The sequence below is a fragment of the Melanaphis sacchari genome, unplaced genomic scaffold, assembly GCF_002803265.2.
Source record: "Melanaphis sacchari strain LSU unplaced genomic scaffold, SCAv2.0 Contig27_pilon_pilon, whole genome shotgun sequence".
In the NCBI taxonomy this organism is placed as follows: Eukaryota; Metazoa; Arthropoda; class Insecta; order Hemiptera; family Aphididae; genus Melanaphis; species Melanaphis sacchari.
In genome coordinates this window covers 1,562,893-1,585,718 of record NW_020271152.1, presented here as the reverse complement: position 1 = coordinate 1,585,718, position 22,826 = coordinate 1,562,893, and the positions used below count along the sequence as shown (strand labels likewise).

General features: G+C 27.6%; 1 protein-coding gene across 2 annotated transcripts in view; it reads right to left on the bottom strand.

The window, feature by feature from the left end:
• Nucleotides 1-1,467: 1,467 nt before the first annotated feature.
• The window catches only part of LOC112595540, a 53,731-nt gene continuing 32,372 nt past the window's right edge, over nucleotides 1,468-22,826 (bottom strand). For both annotated transcript variants that reach the window (XM_025340785.1, XM_025340787.1), the window contains exons 5-8: nucleotides 16,386-16,766; nucleotides 6,800-7,067; nucleotides 3,577-3,955; nucleotides 1,468-2,081 (exon numbers count right to left, since the gene is read on the bottom strand). In XM_025340785.1, the coding sequence (XP_025196570.1) occupies nucleotides 1,664-2,081; nucleotides 3,577-3,955; nucleotides 6,800-7,067; nucleotides 16,386-16,766 (1,446 nt within the window). In that variant the 3' untranslated portion in view covers nucleotides 1,468-1,663. The remainder of the gene's footprint in view (nucleotides 2,082-3,576; nucleotides 3,956-6,799; nucleotides 7,068-16,385; nucleotides 16,767-22,826) is intronic.

The window sequence follows — 22,826 nt, the reverse complement described above, 5'->3', positions numbered from 1 at the left end:
AGTAATAGTCAGTTTGTTTATGGCATTAAAATTTTAATACATTGTAGGTTTATTTTTTATTTCATTATTATTCTATTAATTAAATTATTTTATTCGATTTTCTTACTTGTCGTTGTTCATGGACACGCGTATTGTAAAATTGATGAAATTTAATGGACATTTAGTGGACATGAAATGTAATGTGGTCTGGGTATAATAAAATTAATAACTATTGGACCTGCAGGGGTTCTTATTTTAAAATATAATTTATACAGGTATTGTTGGCTAATCATTATTATACAAAAACCAGTAAACGACTAAATCGTTGTTGGAATAGGTAGCGTATGATATAATTTTGAGTATTTCCTAATACACACTGACTTTGATATGTCACTACAATAAACGGAGAAACGATTACCTAACTAAGTTTCGGCTGTTCAAATTTTAACATTCCAATCGATCGTGTGCATTACATTATTCTAATTAAAAACGCGTATTGAACCTCACAAAAATAAGCAATGGTTTTGTATAATGACAATTTATGTGTATTTATAATCTTCTTCGACAAATCAAAAATACTGCGGTAACAATAAAATTTAATTACTTAAAACAAAATATTATACAATAAATTATATTTTAAGAATGATTCTTTTATAAAAACATACACTAGCTAGTGGCTTATCTATAAATTTAAATCAAAATTTTTTTTTTTTTTAATTGAAGACACGATGATGTAAATTTAATATTTCATATTGACTTTGAATAAATAAATTGACCTTTATCCCCTTGTCTTAATAAAATTAATGACCGCAATAACAACTTTTGATTTTTAAACTCCAGCCTAAATTTTAATTTCATTACGAAAAGCAAGAATATTATACTTGTCTATAATTGTGTAAATTCGAAATGTGTACTTGTATATTAATTGCAGAATACAGTTTTATTTTTGATTATAGCTAAGCATTTATAGTTTAGGTGTGCTGAGTAGTGGGCCATAATTTTCAGGCCACTTTACTCACCTTTAAAGTTTAAATGCTTTTAATGTTTCAAATACATTTAATACTATTTATTTTTATAAAAGTTTTATAAGTTATAAATAAATAAAAATTTTCATACCCAATTCGATACATAAACATATATTTTCATATCTATTTATAAATAAACTTTAATAATATATTCTGCTTCGGGTGATGAAACCCAAATTATAAATCATTGTTAAAAAATCAAAAGTTTATAATGTGTTCAGTATTCTGTGAGGGTGAAAATAATCATCAGGCACCTAATAAAAAACGTTAGAATGTTGCATAACGCGTCTTTTTCCAACAGGTTAGGTTGTCAACCAGCAGTGTATATTATGAATTATAATGTAGTTTACATTACAATATATATATATTATACATATTTGAGTATACCTATCTTTACTATAATTTCAAAAATATACAATATTAAATATTATTATGATTATTATTAGGTATAATCGGTGTCATATGTATACAATACGTTAAGTACATAAAAAAAACACGTATCATATAAAATACAATTACAAAATGTACTCGTCAAAAAAACGATCTTAATACGTTGATATAAATACAGGTTGGTACATAGGTATACTATTTTTCGGGTGAAATATCGACGAGTACGCCATAATTAAAATGCTATATCATAAATTATGATTCATAATATATTACAGGCACCCGTTGCCCCAGCACCCACACCAAGGCACTTTTTCTGTACCCTCGCGACCGGTGATGCTCAGCTTTCTCCGGCAAATCGTACTCGTGTCGCTGTCCGCGTCCTCACCCCCATCCATCCGGGATAGGGACCCACCACGATGCTTGATTATGGTGTCTCGCCGGAAACCCATTAGAGATGTTCTCCGCCGACCCCTGAGCGGCGATTCGGACGTGCCCGACGCAGCCGTCGGTGGACCACCGTCACGATCGTTTATCGGTACTACTTTCGATTTCTTTGGCGACCCAGCCGACTTGGAGTTAGTTGACGACGACGTCGTCACTGTCGCTGTCCCTGCCGTAGTTGCAGTCTTGGGTTCCGTTACCGGTTGATTGGCAATGGCTGCAGTTTTTGGATCCGACAACGGGAATCTATGTATAAAATATTAATTAATGCGCATTTTGAATGATGTGTATAATTACCATAAGTATTTCAGTATAATTATAGTGATTATTTAATTCCACAAGTACGAGAATAAACAAACAGGTAAGCGTCTAAATGTATTTATTGTTTGTAGATTTGAAATTTGATTAATACAACTTAGTACCTAGATATTGTAATTTAATAACACTGTATAGTTATCGTTTGTGCGGCGTTAGATGTTGTAGAAATGGTTAATAATATAATCATCAATATACTATTATGATATATAAGATTTAAATTAAATTTCATATATTAAATCATTTAATAGAAGATCGGATAATAATATATAATGAAATAGGTTTTTGGTTGGATTTTTTAAAAGTAACTACTATTGCATTTAACAAATATATATTCTTATTTAATATACATGAGTATAAAAATGTTTTAAATGAATAACATTGCATCATTTGTACCTATAGTTTATGGAATTAATTTATTTTTTAATTCAGAAAAAAACACGGTATTGAGGATAAATGTTTAAAAGATTTTATTTTTTATTACCATAATATGATAATAATGATATATAGAATTGTTAATATTAAAAACTTATGTTGTGAATAATATAAATAATATATATTTTACTAAATGAGTTATTATTTTTATTTATAGCCTTGTAAGCTTTGTAAGTTTAAATAAGAGATACTAAGTAGCAAATAGTACTTCGTGAAATGTATGGTCTGTATTACTTATCTTAATTGGATTTTATATTTACTTATAAATTAAAATATTACTAAACTTGGAATTGTAATGGTAAAAATACATAACTGATAAGTTCATACTTGATAAACGGGGAATCCATTATATCAATGTATAAATTTAACGTAACACTAATTATTTAAAAAAAAGTGTTGAAAATGATAACGATGAAAATCGTAAAAATCGTAGTTTTAAGATGATGCAAAAAAATAATTCAAAAACGTTAAATACATTATTTGGTTTCTATAAACGAAGAATATAAATTAATCAACATTCAACATTTTTGAAAAAATATTTTGTTTCAGATTATGAAATTAAAAGCTCACTATTATAAATATGCAAAAATTGATGTTTTCACTACTACATGGCAAAAACAAAGAAGGACTGTAATGGCATTACAGTGTAATGTACTGTAAGGTGTTAGTTTTTTCGGATTCTTTATTTAGCCGTCTTTTCTTACTTTTTCCCTCTCTTATTTTCACTCTATGTTGTAATGTTTTAATAATAAAAAACAGGATTGCGTATAGGATAAGTTTTATCTATATTCGCCTATTATTAGCCTCTAATATGCTCTAACGGTGTATAATCTGTATCGTGTTATATCTTAACTTTTTCCAAAAAAATAAAACTACAGTTTTTCAAATAATGGACGATCGCTGTTCAACAAACAATAATCGTCCATCGAAATGTATAGGACGATAATATTATGTCGTACAAAATATTATAGTTAATAATATTATAATGTACTTGAATCCATTTCGAACGGATACCGCGGTCGTCGCGGTTGCAGTGTAGGGTCCGACGTCGACGCCGTCGCCACTGCCGCGGCAGGGCTCATCACCGACTTCGCCACCGCCGCCGCCGCTGCCGCTTTCGTCGTCGCAACCGTGGTCACCGGACGACGCCGTTGAGTCGGCCATTTTCAAGTTTAACTTTATCTGAGATCTGAACGACTTTCGCCGGGCGATGCTGTTCATCGTGCCCGTCTCGTGTTCGGTCAGCTGCCTGACGATGACTTTGTCCGACCCGAACCACAAGTACCTGGGCGCACCGAGCGTCGGACGGACGCGCACGTAACGCTCGCCGCCGGCCGTCCCACACCTGGCAGTCTTCCTCTCCACTCCACCTGTTGCGCGAATAATACATTAATAGGCACATATTATCGTAAGCCAACGAGTTATTTATAAAACGCCGACAAAAGCGTTATAATAATATTATTACATGTTTATACATATTATACATATATATATATATATATATATATATGTGTGTGTGTGTGTAATACAGTAATTCACTATGCATGCTAACGTCCCCCGCCCATCTCATTTTTTCCATTAAAAATTAATTTATTCAAAATCTGATTTTGGAAATTATAAGTATACTTTAAACTGTAAAGACAACTTATTCAAAATTCTTAAGATTTTTAAGACTACTTGAGCGAGTGCCCTTTAGCTATACAAACTTTTGTTTTTTAAATAAAAACCCCTTATTTACATTGAATAATTTAGTGAATTATTTTTTATTTTTTTTTTTATGTTGATGTACCTAGTAAAAATTCAAACGAGTAATTTCTCAGTTATTAAAAGATAATAGTTCTTAAAAATGGTTTAATAAAATTATAAATATATATAAAATATATGTAATATTAGAATATTAGTGTTTATTATACTTTGAATATTTTTTAAAATATAGTTGTTAATAGATTGAATATTATTGGCAAATATTTTCAGGTTACTATAGCCCTCATATTTTTCAAAACTACTCATGATCTATGGACTTATTATCCTTAGTACACACTACACGATGGTATATAATTCAAAAATTACTCGTTTGAATTTTGATTTTTAACACCAACATTTTTGACAACTAATTTACAGCAGAAAGGAGGGTGCTCACTTTATAAAAATAAGTTTATATCCCACAAAATAATCCTTATAAGTAGCAAGAAAAAATATTAAGAATTTAAAAATATGGTTTTTAAGTATACTTAAAATTCCTGCTAAATTCATATTTTATAATAATTGTATTATTGAAAAAAAAGGGGAGTAAGCATGTTTGATAAATCACTCTGTATATATTGTATATGTATACATATAAATATATTAGTCTGTATTACATTTACACATATAGTGTATATCGTTCTATGTCAACTGTTAACTGAATACTTTTGGAGTTTTAGGTAATATTATTTATTTTTTAAATACGTTATTAGAATTCATAAAACAATTTCTATCACGGCGAGTACAACATCGCTTCAGTAGATATTATTTTCTTGAATTATAGTTGAAGATTAAAATATTGCGTAGGATTTTATCTTTGGGATTTGAATTTAAATCAAATACAATTTTATGAGTTTTTAAGTGGGTTTAATAACCGTTGTTTTATGAAGCTAATTGTCGTTTCTTGGAGCTATAGAATAATATTTATATTTTAAAATAACACACCAAAGAAATTTTAATTAAAAAAAGAAAAAAATGTTCCTAGGGAGTAATAATTAATGTGGAATAAGACATTTTTTTTTATTAAATCATATAAATGTGTTTACTGTTTAATATAAATTATAATTTGTCATATTCAAAAAATGTGATTTTACAATTTTTAACTGACACAGGTACAAAATACAAAATATTTCACAAATGATGAAAAAATAAAAATCGAGAATAAATTTGTATTTATATGTATGTATAATTTATGATTTAATGTGTAAAATAGTTAGATATAGTTTTTAAATTAATATGATTTTTGATTTTATATTTTTATTTTTGGATCATATAAATAAACTTGATGGTCTTGAAGTACTTAATGATTGTGGCTGATTTAGATGGATACCACATCATTCTCATCATTATGCCATTAAAATAATGATAGTAAGGTAAAATCGACATTAGATATAACCTTTAGGAAGTATCTTGTAGTAATATAAGTCAAGACACGAGAAAATAATGCAAATAGTTTGTATATATTAAATACTGAACTTAGTTCAAAGAATTATTTCCACCGCTGTTTTCAACTCAGCGGCCAACTATGTAATACACATGTCCCTTTTATTTCAATCATCGATAACTTAAATAATATATATGAAACGAAACTGTTGGACGATATTTGACACAAAATAGTTTTAGTGCGTTAACAAACTTATAAATAGATATGTAGCAGGTTTATCGTTCAATACGAATTATAACAGAATGCCGAAAAGGGAGATACGTATATAGGCTAAACACGTACAAGAAAATCAGTCGAACGAATTATAAATAATTGCGTTAAACTTAATACATCATATATTACAGTATGTTATGTCCGTTTCATGCGGAAGTTTGGAAGTTTGTCGATACAAAACAAAAACAACTTTTTTTATCGCTTACGTACTTTTTGTTGCCAAACGTAAATAATAAAATGCGTTTAGCATTATTATTAAACGTATACTACAATAATATGCTGGTTACAGCTAAAAAGCGTAACTCTAAAAATGACGATAGTGATAATATTGCTGTAGCTAAAATTCTTGTCATATTCCAAGTTGTTTTATTACTTCTAAAGGCGGCATTATTTAACTACGCAATGCTCGTTCAACTGACAATTAATATACGTATGTACATAGGCAATAATAGCGGCACTTGAAGTTTTAACTTTTTGAGAGTTGACGCGATATTATCTAAAAGGGGACATCATTTTAGAAATTAATTATATAAATGGTGCTATAAGAAGTCACCGAAAGTTTAAAGCGACTTCAGTTGTATACGAGTTGCAGGGAGAGAGTAAATTCTACAATGTTGATGTGTTATGTCTGTCTGCAGAAACTCGATCACTTTAAAGGGTAAGTTAGATATAGTCGATATAGACTATACTTATATAATATATTGCTATGATATCATAATAATTAATCAATTTATCTCAATCGTAGGTCACTGAGCCGCTCATAAAATATATTATGGCTGTATTATTGTTATTATTTTTGGCTAATTCTCTTTACCGATGATCGTGCCATATTTCTTGAGACATTTCAGTACGTCTTTGTCGGTCACATTATCTGGCACGCCCGTCAGCGACAGGATTACTGCACCCGCGCCCGTGTCCATCAAAAGCACTGGCACGTCACGGACTCCGAACGACGTGTGCAGCGCTCGTTCCAAGCACTCGGCGTTGGCGAACGTCATGTAACATCTGTCGTCCGTCAAGCACACCGTTCGCAACTTGTCCCTGAGTTCGGCATCCTGTATGGCGTCGATCACTTCGTCCACCTGTGTATATTGTACATAAAATAAAATAATATAACATTATGATATCTGAAGCAGGGACGCAATTCCGACCCCCTCTCGTGTAAGTATGACTTTAAACTTCGCCGACCTCGCGCAAACTTTTCTCTAGTCTGTCACGAATAACTTATTTTTTTTTCTCATTGGCGCGTTATGTAATCTTTTAAGTAACAAAAATATTGTTTACGTCGTCGTAAACATCGTAAAGGTATAAGTATAAATACATAGTTGAGAAAAATAAATGATGCAAATGCGTGTATACTATATATCTATAATAGTTATAATTTAAGTATTTCAAAATTGTTCTAGTGGTCGCTTGAAATAACACGAATAATAATATTGTAAATGTTGTTTTCATTATCTACCATTACAAATGTTTAATGACTTAAAATAGTATAAAAATTGCCATAACTATGTTATCTACTCGTAGATACTTTGTTAAATTTTATTGTATAAAAATAAAGTATTAATTTTTATTTTGTTTTCTATTGGCTATTAGGTAAAGGTATGGCCTGATTTATGACCATCTACAGCAGTATATCGTATAATATGCATGTAGCCAAGGTTTAGGTTAGCTGTTGGTTGCAAGTTCAAAAATAGGTATCAGACTTCTTGATGTATGATGATTTGGTTTGAACCTATCTTGTTTACAAATTGCAGAATAAAATACAGTAAAAGATTATCACTTAAAAAACAACAGTATACAAAATTTAAGTACTATTCCAAAATAAGAAGGGTATTTAAATCTACTTAAAAATTTAAAAAAAAAAAAAAAAAACGGAATTCAAATAAATGCGTAAGTATTTATTATACCTAATACTTAACACCTCTTAAAAGTTTAGAGTTTAAATAAACTATGTTAATATTATTATTCAATACCAAAAATCATTTAAAAAAATTAACCAATAATTTTAATCAGGACTTAAAATGCATACACGTACAAAACAATTAAATTAATATTATTATACCATGATATATGTGGAATGCAGTCGCACGCAATATCTTCGAGTTTATAATATAAGTCATATTATAGACGCGTGAAATTATTATATTATTATACAGACGACGATCGGTTCAAGCATTAGTTTTCATTTTCCGCATTAGCATTTATAATAATATATTATAAATAAATATTGACTTTAAGTTTGACGAAGTATTTGTTTCCAAGTTGTTTTTATATTTTATGACGTACGCGTAGATATTTAAACCATGATAACAAACACATACAATGTGTGCACTTTCATACAAATATAATTAATAGATACGACTTAAGACGTAGATGTTTATATTATGATGATAATTAATAATGCCTGTGCAACACTCGAATATGCTAAAACCAATATTTTCCAATGATTTTTTTTATTTAATCAAATTCGCTAGCGGTTTTATTTAAATTTTTAAGTTCTCACTGATCAGTGTTATTGGTGTAGTTTAACTACGTGGAAAGTCGTGTACAACTTGTGTACATGGGGGGGAGGTGGATTTTTCAATCTGAATAAAATATAATAAAATACATTACCAGTTACTACCGTCGCTATATGGTAGAATTTCTGTATAATTTAATATACTTTATATAAATATTTTAAATATAAAATATATTGTGTAGTATCATAATCGTTGCATAATTTTTGATAGTTGATTTGTTATTATTTTATTTTTTTTTTTATACATTTATACGTGTTAACGCGCTACATTTATGCGTTTGATATACCTATGTATTTAACATGAGTCGAATAAGTAACCTAATTTTAAAATTAACTAAATAAAAACCTACTAAATATTATATATATCTAAAAAAAATAATGAAAAGGAATTCGTATTTTTGAAATATTTAGATTACTGTATTAAATATTTAAATGTTAGCTATTTAAGTTTGAAATGTTATCATTTTTTAACTACAAAGTATAATTTTTGTGATCTTGTCAACTAAAAAAAAAGAATAATTACATTTTAAGTGTAATTTTTTAATGAGGATGCATTTTTCTATAAAACAGATGGTGCGATGAAAAATTAAAATGAAACATAATGGTTATAAAGTTAACGAATTTGATTCAATGTTATTTTAGATAAAAACAATATGAAACGGTTTATCGAGTAACTATATTTTCTTTATTGAAAATCTTTTGTTTAATCATTTAAATAATAAAAAAAGTTATCTCAAGTTTTTTTTAGCCGTATTTACAGAGCAAAAACAATAGTAATCGGTACGAAAAAATATTTTTTTTCTATATTAAGTAAACGAAGGGCGAACAATAAATTAACCCGGGAGAGGTTTCGTTGGTCACTATGACCGAAGTTATTTTTATATTGAATATTATTAAATGGTGGATAACTCAATATCTTGGTAATTCCCCATACCTCTCATACACATATACAATAACAGTTTTACGTCATTTTAGATAAATTTAATATTTATTTTTTTATTTGTACTTTTGAAAGAATAAATATGTATCTTTCTTAATTTATTTTGATACCTACGTGTTATTTATTTAGAGAATAATAACCTCACACCCAAATAAGTAAGTAAAGAAATTTTTCAGCATTATAAAATGAACTTCTAATAAGTCGGTCAAAAAGACCAACGACACCTCTCTTTACATTTTTTAATACGTCACCTCTCTCGGGTTAAATACGAATAAACTGTGTTACGATAAGTAAGCTTATCGTATATTTATATAATATACACACATAGACACACACACACACACATACATGTATATATTATATATATATATACACATACCTAAATATTATTTATCATATATAATATGTATTATATTATGTTTCATGTAGTCTCAATTTTCAATATATGTAGTTATTAAAAAAAGATTACCTATATTTATTGTTCTAAGTTCAAATTGTTTTTTTGATAATTGTTAATATTAAACCTATATTTAATTGATCAGTTAATTGCCGCAGATGTTTGCACTTCAATTTTAAACGTTTAGTGAACAATCATTTTTGTTTATTATAAACAAATAATTAATATTCATCATAGGCCATGGATAAAATTGACATTTAATTGCAATGCTGTTCACAATAAAAAAAATACAATTTTTAAATAAGCTATTAATTTTATTAATAATTAATAGAATATGCAAAAGCATGTTGATGAAGCTACTAAGTTTTAAATCAATCTACTATTGTTATCTCCAATCTGTATTTAATATATTTTATAATTTGTTATTATCAAGACAATTTTAAGACTCTATCTCTAATCGTAAATTAAAAAAAAATAATATTATACAACATTCAAACCAACCATAAATTGTCTGATAATACTTAAATTTAAACTTCGCTGAAAATTTTTTTGTAATTGAAATGAATAATATCTAGTGAAATAAAATCTATAATAAGTAATACTAACTAGATAGTCAAATAAAATATATTTGTTATGGACGTATTTATGTTCATAATTGTTAATAATTTTGCTCAATAATAATAACAACGCGAGAGAAATAATAAGATTATATAATTTTAAAATTATTCATGTAAATACAATAATCTAAGTTGTATAATACATAAAATAGAAAAAAACAAGTAATACGTATTTAAAAAAATAAAATATTATACTTAACATAGTTAAATTTCTTATTTTTATACGTGCATTACTTATAAGATTGATAATATAAATTAAATATTACTTGCATGTGTCATGTGTACCTATTGCTATTGATTACAACATTATGTCTATTTTTGGTAAAATCAAAGTTGTTTTGTCTTTAGTACTTGTGAGTTGTGATTATAGAAATAATTATAAGTTCAGTTAGTCTATTATATATTAGATCATATAATTTATTAAATAGTAAATTATAATCTATGACACTAACGAAAAACGAGTGTCGATACTCATCGCCACAATTACATTTTAAATTAATAAATAGTATAAAGCTAATTTTTTTACAAATAACAACAAACGAAATTAACTAAAGATTTTCAAATAAAAATAAATTATTTTTCTCATGCTAATTATTATTACGTTAAATTTAATATTTATAACACATTAATTACTTATATAGTTATATCACATGTCCATAGTAACTAGTACTTAAGTATTTATTTTAATATTTTTGAGAATGTATTTCCATTTAGTATTATGAAGTTAATAATCTCTATAAAATAATTAACGGTAAACGTCTGTCGGTTTTAATATTTTTTCATATAATTTAAACTTTATCTTTTTTAAACTCAAACATCTCAAACATATATATATTTATATATTGTCTATATTTTTAACTTGAACTTATAGGTTTTGAGTTAATCGAGGACAGTCGATGATAAGTTTTAGTGTTTTAAAATGATTCTGTGTTTTTTTTTCCGGTAACTGAACAGTTTTTAATAGACTATCAAAACTTTAAAAAGTTTTTTGCAGCTCTATTACAAATTGAGAATTGAACACAGATTGTGCTTTTTATATAATAGTGGTAACTTTACAAATTTAATCCTAAGAAAATTGGTATAGATATAGCAGCAAGAAACCGTATCTAAAAAAACATTGGCTATACTTTGAGTAAATCTAAATTTAATATTGTTAAGTAATTTTTTGCACGTAGGTTTCTATCTTCTTTCATTATTTTAACATTTAAAAACAATCGTACTTAGGGTTATAATTTATAGTGGTGTTAAATGACCCGTTTTTTCATCACATCAATTGTCATATCTTACAATTTTTTTTTTTTTTTTTTAGATTGGACATCGGTTTGTCAAAAGTGCAATTTCAGTGTCTAAAATGTAATATTGATTTCTCAATTAGTATAATAAAATAATAGGGAATAAGAAAATATATTTACTGACGGCTGTTTATGCAATTTCATTAATATAAAATATATACACTTATAGGGAGGATTCTGGACGAGTATAAAATATAACTTAATGGCTACTTTGTTGTTACACTATAAATATGCAGAAGAAAATATTAACAGTTTATATAAAATTAATATATTTTTATATAAATAAATAATTATTTAATTAACGAATATTATTTTGTAATATTATTTGTATAAGTCAATAAATAAAGTGAATTAAATTGTTATCTCATTTTATACTTTCATTAAAAATAAAATTTCTATAAAAATAAGCAAGCACTTTATAAAAAGTACATCGTAATTTTCTTTCAATTTAAGATAAAAAAAAAAGCACTATTCCAATAAAATTTATTTCGTATAATAATAGATCTTAAAATTACCTATAATTTATTAAAATAGTTTCAGTTTTATAGTTGCATGATATTACACATGAATGTACTTATTTTGTCTGTGTCGACTGATTTATTTAATACAGAAAAAATATTTCATAAAATCGTAATGTTTTTACAATTTAAATGTTTTTTAAATGCTTAAAAATTATAAATATTACGTTATTTTAATAAATAATATTATGATAAAAAAATGAATATTACATCTACAATAGAGTTATTGACTCATTGAAACAATTATATTATACAATGTATAAGTATTTTCTTTAATACGACTTTAATTTATTCATGGATTCCCTTGTTTGATGTAGTAATAATAAATATTAGTTTTTAATAATGTTATTAAGTGATAGCTGATACCATATAAATAAATAGTATCTAATATTTTAAAAGTTAATTTGTCTTTTTGAATTGCAGATTGAAAGTAATGAATAGGCATAATATTTTAAGTATATATATTATATACCCACGCAGTAAATGAGTCTTCTAACTTTAAAGATTGTAATTTATTCAATACCCAAGTAGCGTCCTATTATAAATTCTACGATAAAATAAAAATAATAAAAATATGCATTTATTTTATAACATTGTGAACGAACTTGTTATAAAATAATATTTAGTAAGTTGGCTATTTGTTATCGCTCCACCACCAGGCGTACGTTGTTCTCGGACATTTTTTATCTACCATAACTAAACTTATCAAATAAATAATAATAATAATATGCTGATTATTATTAATTGCAGTATACTTGATAATTAATATTTCATAATTAAACTTGAATAAACACAAAAAATAAGACAATCTTCATGGTCCTTTAATCTTAATTACTTTTACATTGTCACGTTTTTAATTTGTTTTATCAATATGTCTTTGTTGTATGATTTGAATTTCTTTAAATATTACTTTGAATAAATTAGTATGATAGAATTAATATTTAAAGATATTTTTTGGAAGCTTGTAAGTTTGTAAGATAGGTTGGTATGTCTTGAACACAATAGCGATAAATCGACCTCGCACTAACATCAAAATAGTATAATAAAATACAATTAAACGTTTTAACTTAGAAGTATTTACCTCATAACTCTAAATATTTCACGTATTCAACTTACCTAGATATTAGATATTCAGATATTCAGATAAAAAAGAATTTCTATAATAAATTTTGAATTTTTAGATTAAAGTTTGCCTGCGAACTCTTTTGTATTAGACTAATAAATTGTAGGTGTATGCGATTTGATAGAGAAAAATTATTACGAACAAGTACCTACTTAGCGTCTACGTATATGTTACAAAAAATACAAAAATTTAAATAGTTTTTGCTAAAATCTATATAAATATATAATCATGTATGTAAAAGTTGATTCCTTATTTAAATTAGTATATGTTTCTGAAGAACAAAAAACTGTATACGTTCAGACGCAAAGTATTGGGACTCTGTATTATATGTTTTACGGTTTTGTTTTATTTTTTCATATCTCTTACTAATCCTTGTTACAACTTACTTTATAAATTATGTACTGTGGCTACATGCACTTGGTTTAATAATAATTACAAACTGTGTGTAGGTTCGGGCACCATATTACGAAAATGGAAGAACAAACACACGACGATGCGTACATATTTTTCAGTAAACAATTTTAGTTGCTCTGTGTTAGACATAACTTAATACTTATATTAAAATATTATTGTAATAATGCTCGTTCGTGGGTCGACTCGCGATATTTTATACGGAACACATAACAATAACCACGATAAAAAGTGTACGGGACAGTAACCGACGAACCGCCGTCGCATGCATTATTTATTTAACCCTCGTATACAATACATTACACATACATAACACGATCATATATATATATATACGTATACAGCTGAAAAGACATCCGAAAAAAATCGGTTCACTGAGAGTGCAAAATGTATCTAAATTTTACTTCCAAAGGGCTAAGGCCAAGGTAATTATCAATATCATCGCAAAAATAATATTTTTAATGTTTGAACAGTATCAATAACTCAATTAATTTTTTTTTGATAATATTATGTATTATATTATCTTTATTCAAAATTAATTTAATTAAATCTAAATGTTTAGAATGGAGCTTTTCTATGGAATAGTTGTTATATAATACAATATGTTTACCCTCTACTCCATTACAAGTTCAGGAGTAGATATATTCTTTATAAACGCGTTTATATTTTATCCCAACACCGAAAGTGTACAGTCATAAAATCGTTTTTGTTTTTAGTTTTCCCCAGACGGTATTTTCTGGACTGTTTGTACAGCGTATATTTTGTACGAAACGCGCGTCGCGATGTATAAAAACAGGCTGTAACGAGTATATTGAGTCGTAAACGCTCGAGGCCGGAAACACAGACGTCTGTTTCGGGTACAGAACTACAGATTACTAAAAAACGAGCGTAAGTCTAATAAAAACACATCGACTGATACAAAAAAAAAAAAAAAAAATCGACGAATTTAGACTGCCGAAACACGTACGTCAAAATAAACCCGTAGAATTATTACTATAATTAATTGTATAAACTCAATTACAAATATTTATACATACATACGCGGTGGTGCCTCTGTATATTTACGGTATGGTATGTGGACTTGGAGAGTGATGAAGGAAATTTCTGCAAGGACATTATTTTTTTGAAGTCTATTTTACAGATGCAGTCTCAGTTATAACTTGTTACGGTTTACTCTGATGTATAATAATTGATGCGTTTCACAAAAATGTTTTCCATGTTTTGGGTTTCTAAATATGAGTTTAGAACACTACCACCTTTTATCCCCACTGTATCCGTCCGTTCGTTAGTAATCAGTAAATATTTTTAATGAAGTTGATAACAAGGTATTAAATAATTAGTCCGTTTTTTTGATATTAATAAGTGACTAGTCTTACTTACCGTTTTGTCAATATTAACTATTTTCTTGTTCATTTAATAGGGTTATAGGTTGAATTTGAAAAAGTTATTTCCATTTTAATATCAGTACCCATTCATATTCATAACTCGAATAAAAAAAAACTAGTAATAAATTTAACTTAATTTGTGTTAATATAAATAATTTTATGACGGTTCTGTTCAAAGTTTATTCATATTTTATAGCTATTATTAATAATATTTTTCTATACTACCTATCTAATATTAAAAAATAGGTATCAAAATATTATAAATATTACCAAATTTTTTAAATACTGGTACATGGAATTAAAATTTTTTTACATTGCATTAAAGTATATTCAGAAACTGAGAATTTAGCATGCTCACTGAGTAAGCGTCTCTAACTTATTTTATTTCAAAAAATATAGTATAATATTTATTTAAATTAAATTAAGAATAGACAATAGATATTATAAAACTATGCTCATACTAATTTATATTTTAATACTAAGGATAATTATGAAATAGATTATCATATTATTATGCATTCAAAAGTCGAAATACATTTTATTTTGTGTGTGTTGTAGTGTGCATTTGTCAGATAAATATTAGAATATTTGTCCTTAGGGACCCTACCGCGTGAACTTGAAATACTTCAACGTAATCTTCCAAGGGTTGTCAACTATATGTACTTCAAACTGATTCAATCCTTCATGATTATACTCTGCTGTGTATTCGTTTAGCTTATTTAGCCAATCGTGGCACAAAGCTAATTTAACTTTTATTAAAAATGTGTTTATGGCCAAAAGGATTCTCTTACGTTACTATTTCAAATTAATTTTTAATTATCTTTTCGCATCACATATCGCTCTATTTCATTCTTGCGCATCCTTGCAATATTACGTTCTTAATATGCTATGACAAAATCGACCACTCTACCATTGCATGTTACATTGCTACAAGCTACTTTGAAACCATCCTTCTATTTTTCTTAAAATATTAGACTATGTTCAATTTAATTATTAATTATTATATAATAAATATATTTTTACTTAAATTTAAATTGTATTACTATTGTTACTATAGTTTATAAAATGTAATAATGGCCTATAGTTTGACCGGAACTGCGTGCTTCTGTATTTTTTCCAAAAATATCATCCCCTTCTCGCCGTCTATATGTCCGTCACATTTACTTCATGTCTATATATACAACATAGATACTTACCGTGAGATCGTGCAGTTGACGGTTACTTCCGGTGTCAAAACACGCGGTGTGCGGCTGCAGCACCGCAGCGTCCAGTTGCGATGATGAGGATTGTCCGCAGCGTTGCATCGGACCCTCCTCTTGTTGCGGCTGCGGTTGTCGGGTGCGACCACCGTCCTGGTGACCGGGGTCGTTGCCGTCGCACCCAACACCGCCGCCAGTCACTGGTGAGTCGGCCGTCACTACAGCGATGCGTCCCTCCGTACCATCCGTGATCGCCGTCGTCGCGCAGGCGGTGTCGGTGACGGCATCCCGCTGAGGGTCCACCGTCGCACCGCTGACGGTGACATGACGGCGTTCGTTATCGATATGGTTATTAATCTCGTGCCGGTCGCCAATACCCTGAAACATGAAAACAACGAACGTATATAGTATTTTCGTGGTCGAGACGGCGGTGCAATCACGACTAGTGCAACAAACGGTGTTATTTAAAGGGTGGATTGAGGGAAGGATTCCGAAACAATAAACCGTGACATAGTGCTTATAATTATGTATAGGGTGGTTGGCTAAGTAAGCTCACTCCCATTTTTTCTTCAATAATGGATTTAATCAAATTTTGATTTTTGAAATTTTCAAGCAATACGTAAAGGAATCCATATATTTTCGATGTCTTCAGATTTTTTATACTACCTATTTGAAGAGTGTCTTGTGGATTATGCACAAATTTCTATTTTTAAAATGAGAACCTTATTTTTCTACTACAAATTATTTAGCCAAACCAGTATAGTATTTAAGATATTCAATTTTATGCACTAAGGGTTATGGGTCCATGATATAATGGATGTAGAAGTATAGGGGCTATGATGGTGATTTGAAATATTTTTTGCAATGAATATTAATCAATCAAAACTTATAAAACAATTGTAAAAAATAGGCCAAGTATAATAAATACTATAGACCTAACATTACATAATATCTATTCTATATTTTTGTAAAACCATTTTTAAGGATTATTATATTTTATACAATATTTGAAAACTAAAAGTAGTCATATCTGCATCTTAGTTATTTTGATTTATTATACCTAAGTCAAATATATCTATAGGGGAAATATAGTACATAATATAAAGTAACTTTTCCAAACACTAAGTAGTTAAACGTGTCGGGTATGTCGAAAAGTAATTTTCACGGCTCCGGGCTATACACAACATGTTACGCATGGTTGTATGTTTGACAGTATCATAGTTAAAAAGCGTTCAGGAAAAATAAAATAAAATTATAACAAAAATAATAAGTATTTTACTTGAAAATTATTTAAGCAAAACTAAACGAGGATTGCGTTTGGAGAGTTGAGATTGTACACATACTTTCATAGACGTGTGTACGGGGGTGGGGGGGGGGGCTTTTTCTTTAATAAATGCACAAATATCTATACTATACTATAAAAAAAAAGATAGCAAATATTTTTAAATTTTACATGAAAAAAGTGAAGCCAGTTTTAATCTCAATATATAGATATCTGTGAATTAATGTAATAATGTTATTAATTAATCAGTTATCATCGAACAAATGATTTATTATCACAGAATACTCTACTATTCACTTTGATATCAACTAGCAGTTTATTTTTTTTATCACAGTATAGCTATCAATGAGTATCAACTACTTATATATTTACGTTATTTCATGGTTGTAACTTGTAGATAATATTATATCTAACTAGTAAATAAAAACTTTTATAATGAGTAAAAAGAATAACTTGCATACACTATAAAAATTGATGATTTAATTGATACACACAAAAACCTTACACCCGTGGACAAAATGATGGAGTTGTAAATAGCTATGTAAATAAGGATTTCTTATATATAAATTGTGTAAAATATAATAATTTTTTAATAGGTATTCATTTTTACATAATTATCAATTGATAAAAATGGTTCCATTGAATTTTACATAATATAAGCCACATTTTTGTTAAGACAAGCCATATTATCAAGCATTTTTCGTTTACGAATAAACGCATTAGAAAAAATAAAATGCAAATACATCAAGTTCTGGGCCCTATTAATTATACTAGTAGTCATTAGTATGTATATAAGAATCTTTGATTCAGACCTTTTTTCAGCCTTTTTTAGGGCCCCCTCTGCGGATTAAGTCTATGCACGCCTATGCATATTAATATGTTATTAATTATTATGAATTATTTTAGACAAACAACATACAGAAATGTAATAAGTACTATTACTACTATTATTATTGTTATTATGTACCCTCTTGTTGGATGTTGACCGTAAAAAAAAAAAAAAACTATGTTTATATAAACATTTACATTTTTAAAAATATCCAGATTTCCGGTATAGGTACCTCTTATCCATTGCTATTCTACAGACTATTGATGTTCTCTATAATAAATCAAATTATTATTCATGCAGTGGTGACATTATTTGAATTTACAAATAAAAACGTGTACTTACGGCACATAATTTAAACATCGTATTCACCTATATATTTGCATATTATGCAGGCCCGAATTCCGTCAACAATCGGAAGCAGGTACAACATTCGAGTAACATCACCGACGGTTTTAAGTGAATGATTTAAGTGATTTTTGAAGATATGTACGTTGGAAAAAATGCCACTTCTGTACGCATACTTATGGTAGCAGTGCCATGATTTAAATAATACTTTATTTTCGTATGACACAATGTTGGCACACGTAAATTCAATTATTTTAACTGAGATCTTTATTTGTTTAGTTTGTTCTTTATATTTGTTTTTTGGTCCGTTTACATATTGGGGCTGAGGTAAGTGTATTATAGTTATTGTTCGAAATTTAAGTACGTGCCATAATAGAGCACTATCGACTTGATAATATAATTTTAAAGCTCGTAGAGAATGGAATCATTGATTTTCTATTTGTTCAGAAAACTCGTTTTGGGTAAAAAAAAAAAAAATGTTAAACAAAATTACACGGCACACATTTGTATTTTTATAAAATGTTTTGATTTCTATACATATACGGAATACATTGTTTATTAAATATCACAGATTATTATTCTAGGGAAATAAAAGAATAAAATCAAAATATAAAAAAATGAAAGCAGTGGACATTAAGTATGTATTTCTAACAAAATGTTGACAATATTTAATTAATTTAAAAGTTCAGAATTGTTTTAAAATGTAACAAGTTATTCATAAATTTAAAATTTAAAATTATCACAAGCATATACACTTACAGTTAAATACAGTTTATTTAATTTCTGTGTATCCTTTTTAATAAATTGGATGTTATATATATCTAGTGATGATGTAAAAGAATGTCGACGTTGAGTTATTTTTATTTAAAAAGTATGCTCGTCGATTATTTTGATTTTTGATGTACCAACATTTTTGATCACTTGTTAACAGCTGTATAGTGCGAAATTTAAGAGTATTTAAGACGATAATCGTTACAGATGGCAAAATATCCATTAAACTGTCATTTCCAGAAAAAACGCAACAATAAATATTTTATGTTGTCACACTGTTCGTGTTTTTGTTCCAACGTAAATTAAAATTTATTGTACATCGTAAGAACCTTGCAAACGTTTTGTACTGAGAAACTTTTAACAATAATTTTCAAAATAACTATAAAATCATTTCTCGTTTATTTCATAATGAAAACACTCGAAAATTAACAATATATTTATCCATATCCATGATGTTTATACATTTTAACAATCGTTAAAAGAATATTACATATTATATGCTTGTGTAATATACAGGATGATTTACCAAGAATGATCACCTATTTTTTTTTCAATATTGAAATTATTCAAAGTTTGATTTTTGGAATTTTTAATTATAATTTAAATTTAAAAAAAATATGTTCACTAAATAATTTATAGTAAAACTTCTCTGAGAAGCGAGATCTTCCTTTGTTTAAAAAATAAGTTTTTACCAGCATAAAATACTATTTGAAGTAGTACAGAAATCTCAAAAAATTTGAAATACTATTTGATCTATAGATAAAAGATATATTTAAAAATTTAAAAATCAGAATTTAAATTAATTCACTATAAAATAAAAAAATAGGGGTGAGTATGTTTTGTGAATGATTGAATATACTTGTCCCAAACTCTTGTAACGGATCTATCCTGACTTATTTACATTTCAGAGACGTCCAAGTTAACATATTCTAACGATTGCATATAAAAAGGGTAAACAAAGTGGTAAAACGCGATAACGATATAGTCAAATATTTTAATATTGATCGAGTTAATTCGCATTTTGCTGATCGCTGTAGCTATGCGGATATTATTATAATTTTGTTTCTGCTACAGTGTTGAATAGGTATCTAAGTGCCATCAATGTGATACCTAAATGTAGATACATATTATTGTATATATGGTATATATTATATGTTATTATGAAATTAGAATTACAACACGAACGAACGAACGAATAATAAAAACGAGCCGAATTTCTTATTTCTATAGGTAGCAATCATGAACGGTTCGAAATTAGGATTATAATATTATAAAGTCGATGATACAATACGCATGTAATCGTGAAATATATAACAAGCTGCCAATAATATAAGTGATGATGCGGAAAAAATACTGTTGTATATAGAAAAAAAAACTTTAAATATACGCTCCAGTTGTATATTTATATATCCATGTGAAATTATGTTCACAAGAGTTGCAACTCGAAAACTACTCTTTATAATATAATATTATATTATCGTTACGATAAAAATATGTTGTGTTATTTCGATCCAATACAAGTAGCACTGAATATTTTCTGCTTGTTCAACACACTAAGTTTAATAAAAGTCTCGTTCTATAGTATTGTGTTTCATATTATAATATTATAGTATTATGTGCGCAAAAAGGTTCGAAACAAATGTATATAGGTATAAACACCGACCGAACATAATTTTGATGAATATTATGATCGGCACGTGTTATTCCAGGTGAGTGGTACAACTTGAATAATTATTTATTTCCAAATGAAATTCGTATGCATAATTTCATATGAATGTATAATATGTACATAATGTATGCATGTATATACGATGTGGAATAAAGAGGTTACGTTTAATAAACCGTTTGTAGGTAAGAATGTGAACGATAAATCTAGATTTTTAATTAAAACTCCGCTTGCTAATCAAATATATACTGTGCCGAAGACGTGAATGATATATTTTATACATATAAAGAATGATTAATTTGTGTTATTCGCTTGACGACCAGGGTCTTGTATTATTATTTTATATTAAACTTTGTGAGACAGTGAATTTCGCACTATCAATCTAAAACACACAATGGTGCACGAGTAAAGGGAAAATCTCATTTTTTTTCCAACCGACACCGACAATTATCATCCACATTGTGACTAAGATTCGCAATCCCTGTAATTTCGATCGTGACTTTTCTTAAATTTTAAATCACATATCTAACATATATATATATATATATATATATATACAGGTTACGCCAGCCATATTATATAATGATCGGTTTGAAAAAGAAAAAGACTCGTAAGTCATAATCAATTATATAGGTAGCGTTTACAGTCGGTGGTTACTACTCATTACTCATTATTTCATTAATTTAAGGTAGGAAATAAAGAAAAAAACGATTAATTCTCCGATAAAAACCTATACACACAATAAGTATTAAACGATTCAAACGTAAAGATTTAATGATACTATATGAACGTTTTAACTTCAGTTTAATAAAATAAAATTCCGTATAACTAATTACAAGTATATATATATATATATATATATACCTATACGATTAGAGTTTATTTAAATATCGAAAATATGAACATATACCATAAGTTTATAAGCCTGCACTGCTTAATGTTTATGAGAGGAAACTACTGTGAACATTTTTTGTATCAATTTGTGTATAATAATTATGATCTACCTGATCACCGGATGTAATTAGTGTATATTAACCTTTTTTATTTACGTTAAAGATGGGAGGTAATTTGTATATTTTAGAAGACAACAAGCATGCACCGGAAAATGCATGGGTTATAATACGTAGGTAATATATTATAACATAATAAATAGCTATATAATTAAAATGTTTGTACAAGGTATTTCTTTTAAAGTTATAAACACTGATTTTACTGACCATTTTTAACGTTTTGTGCCATTGTTTCAACGATTGTTCGATTGGCTATTTAATAATATGTTTAATTATAATTTGTATCTAACAGTCAACTTGTAAAACGCGTTTAAATAAGAGTATAATTAATATTGCTTATTATAATATGTTTAATTATAATTTGTATCTAACAGTCAACTTGTAAAACGCGTTTAAATAAGAGTATAATTAATATTGCTTATTATCATCTTATTCTTAAATTTTTACAAATATATTAATGACATTGTTAATAAATTAAAGAATCAAAAGAATCAAATTACGGTGGTTGGTATTGCAATATATTAAAAGTTTAAGG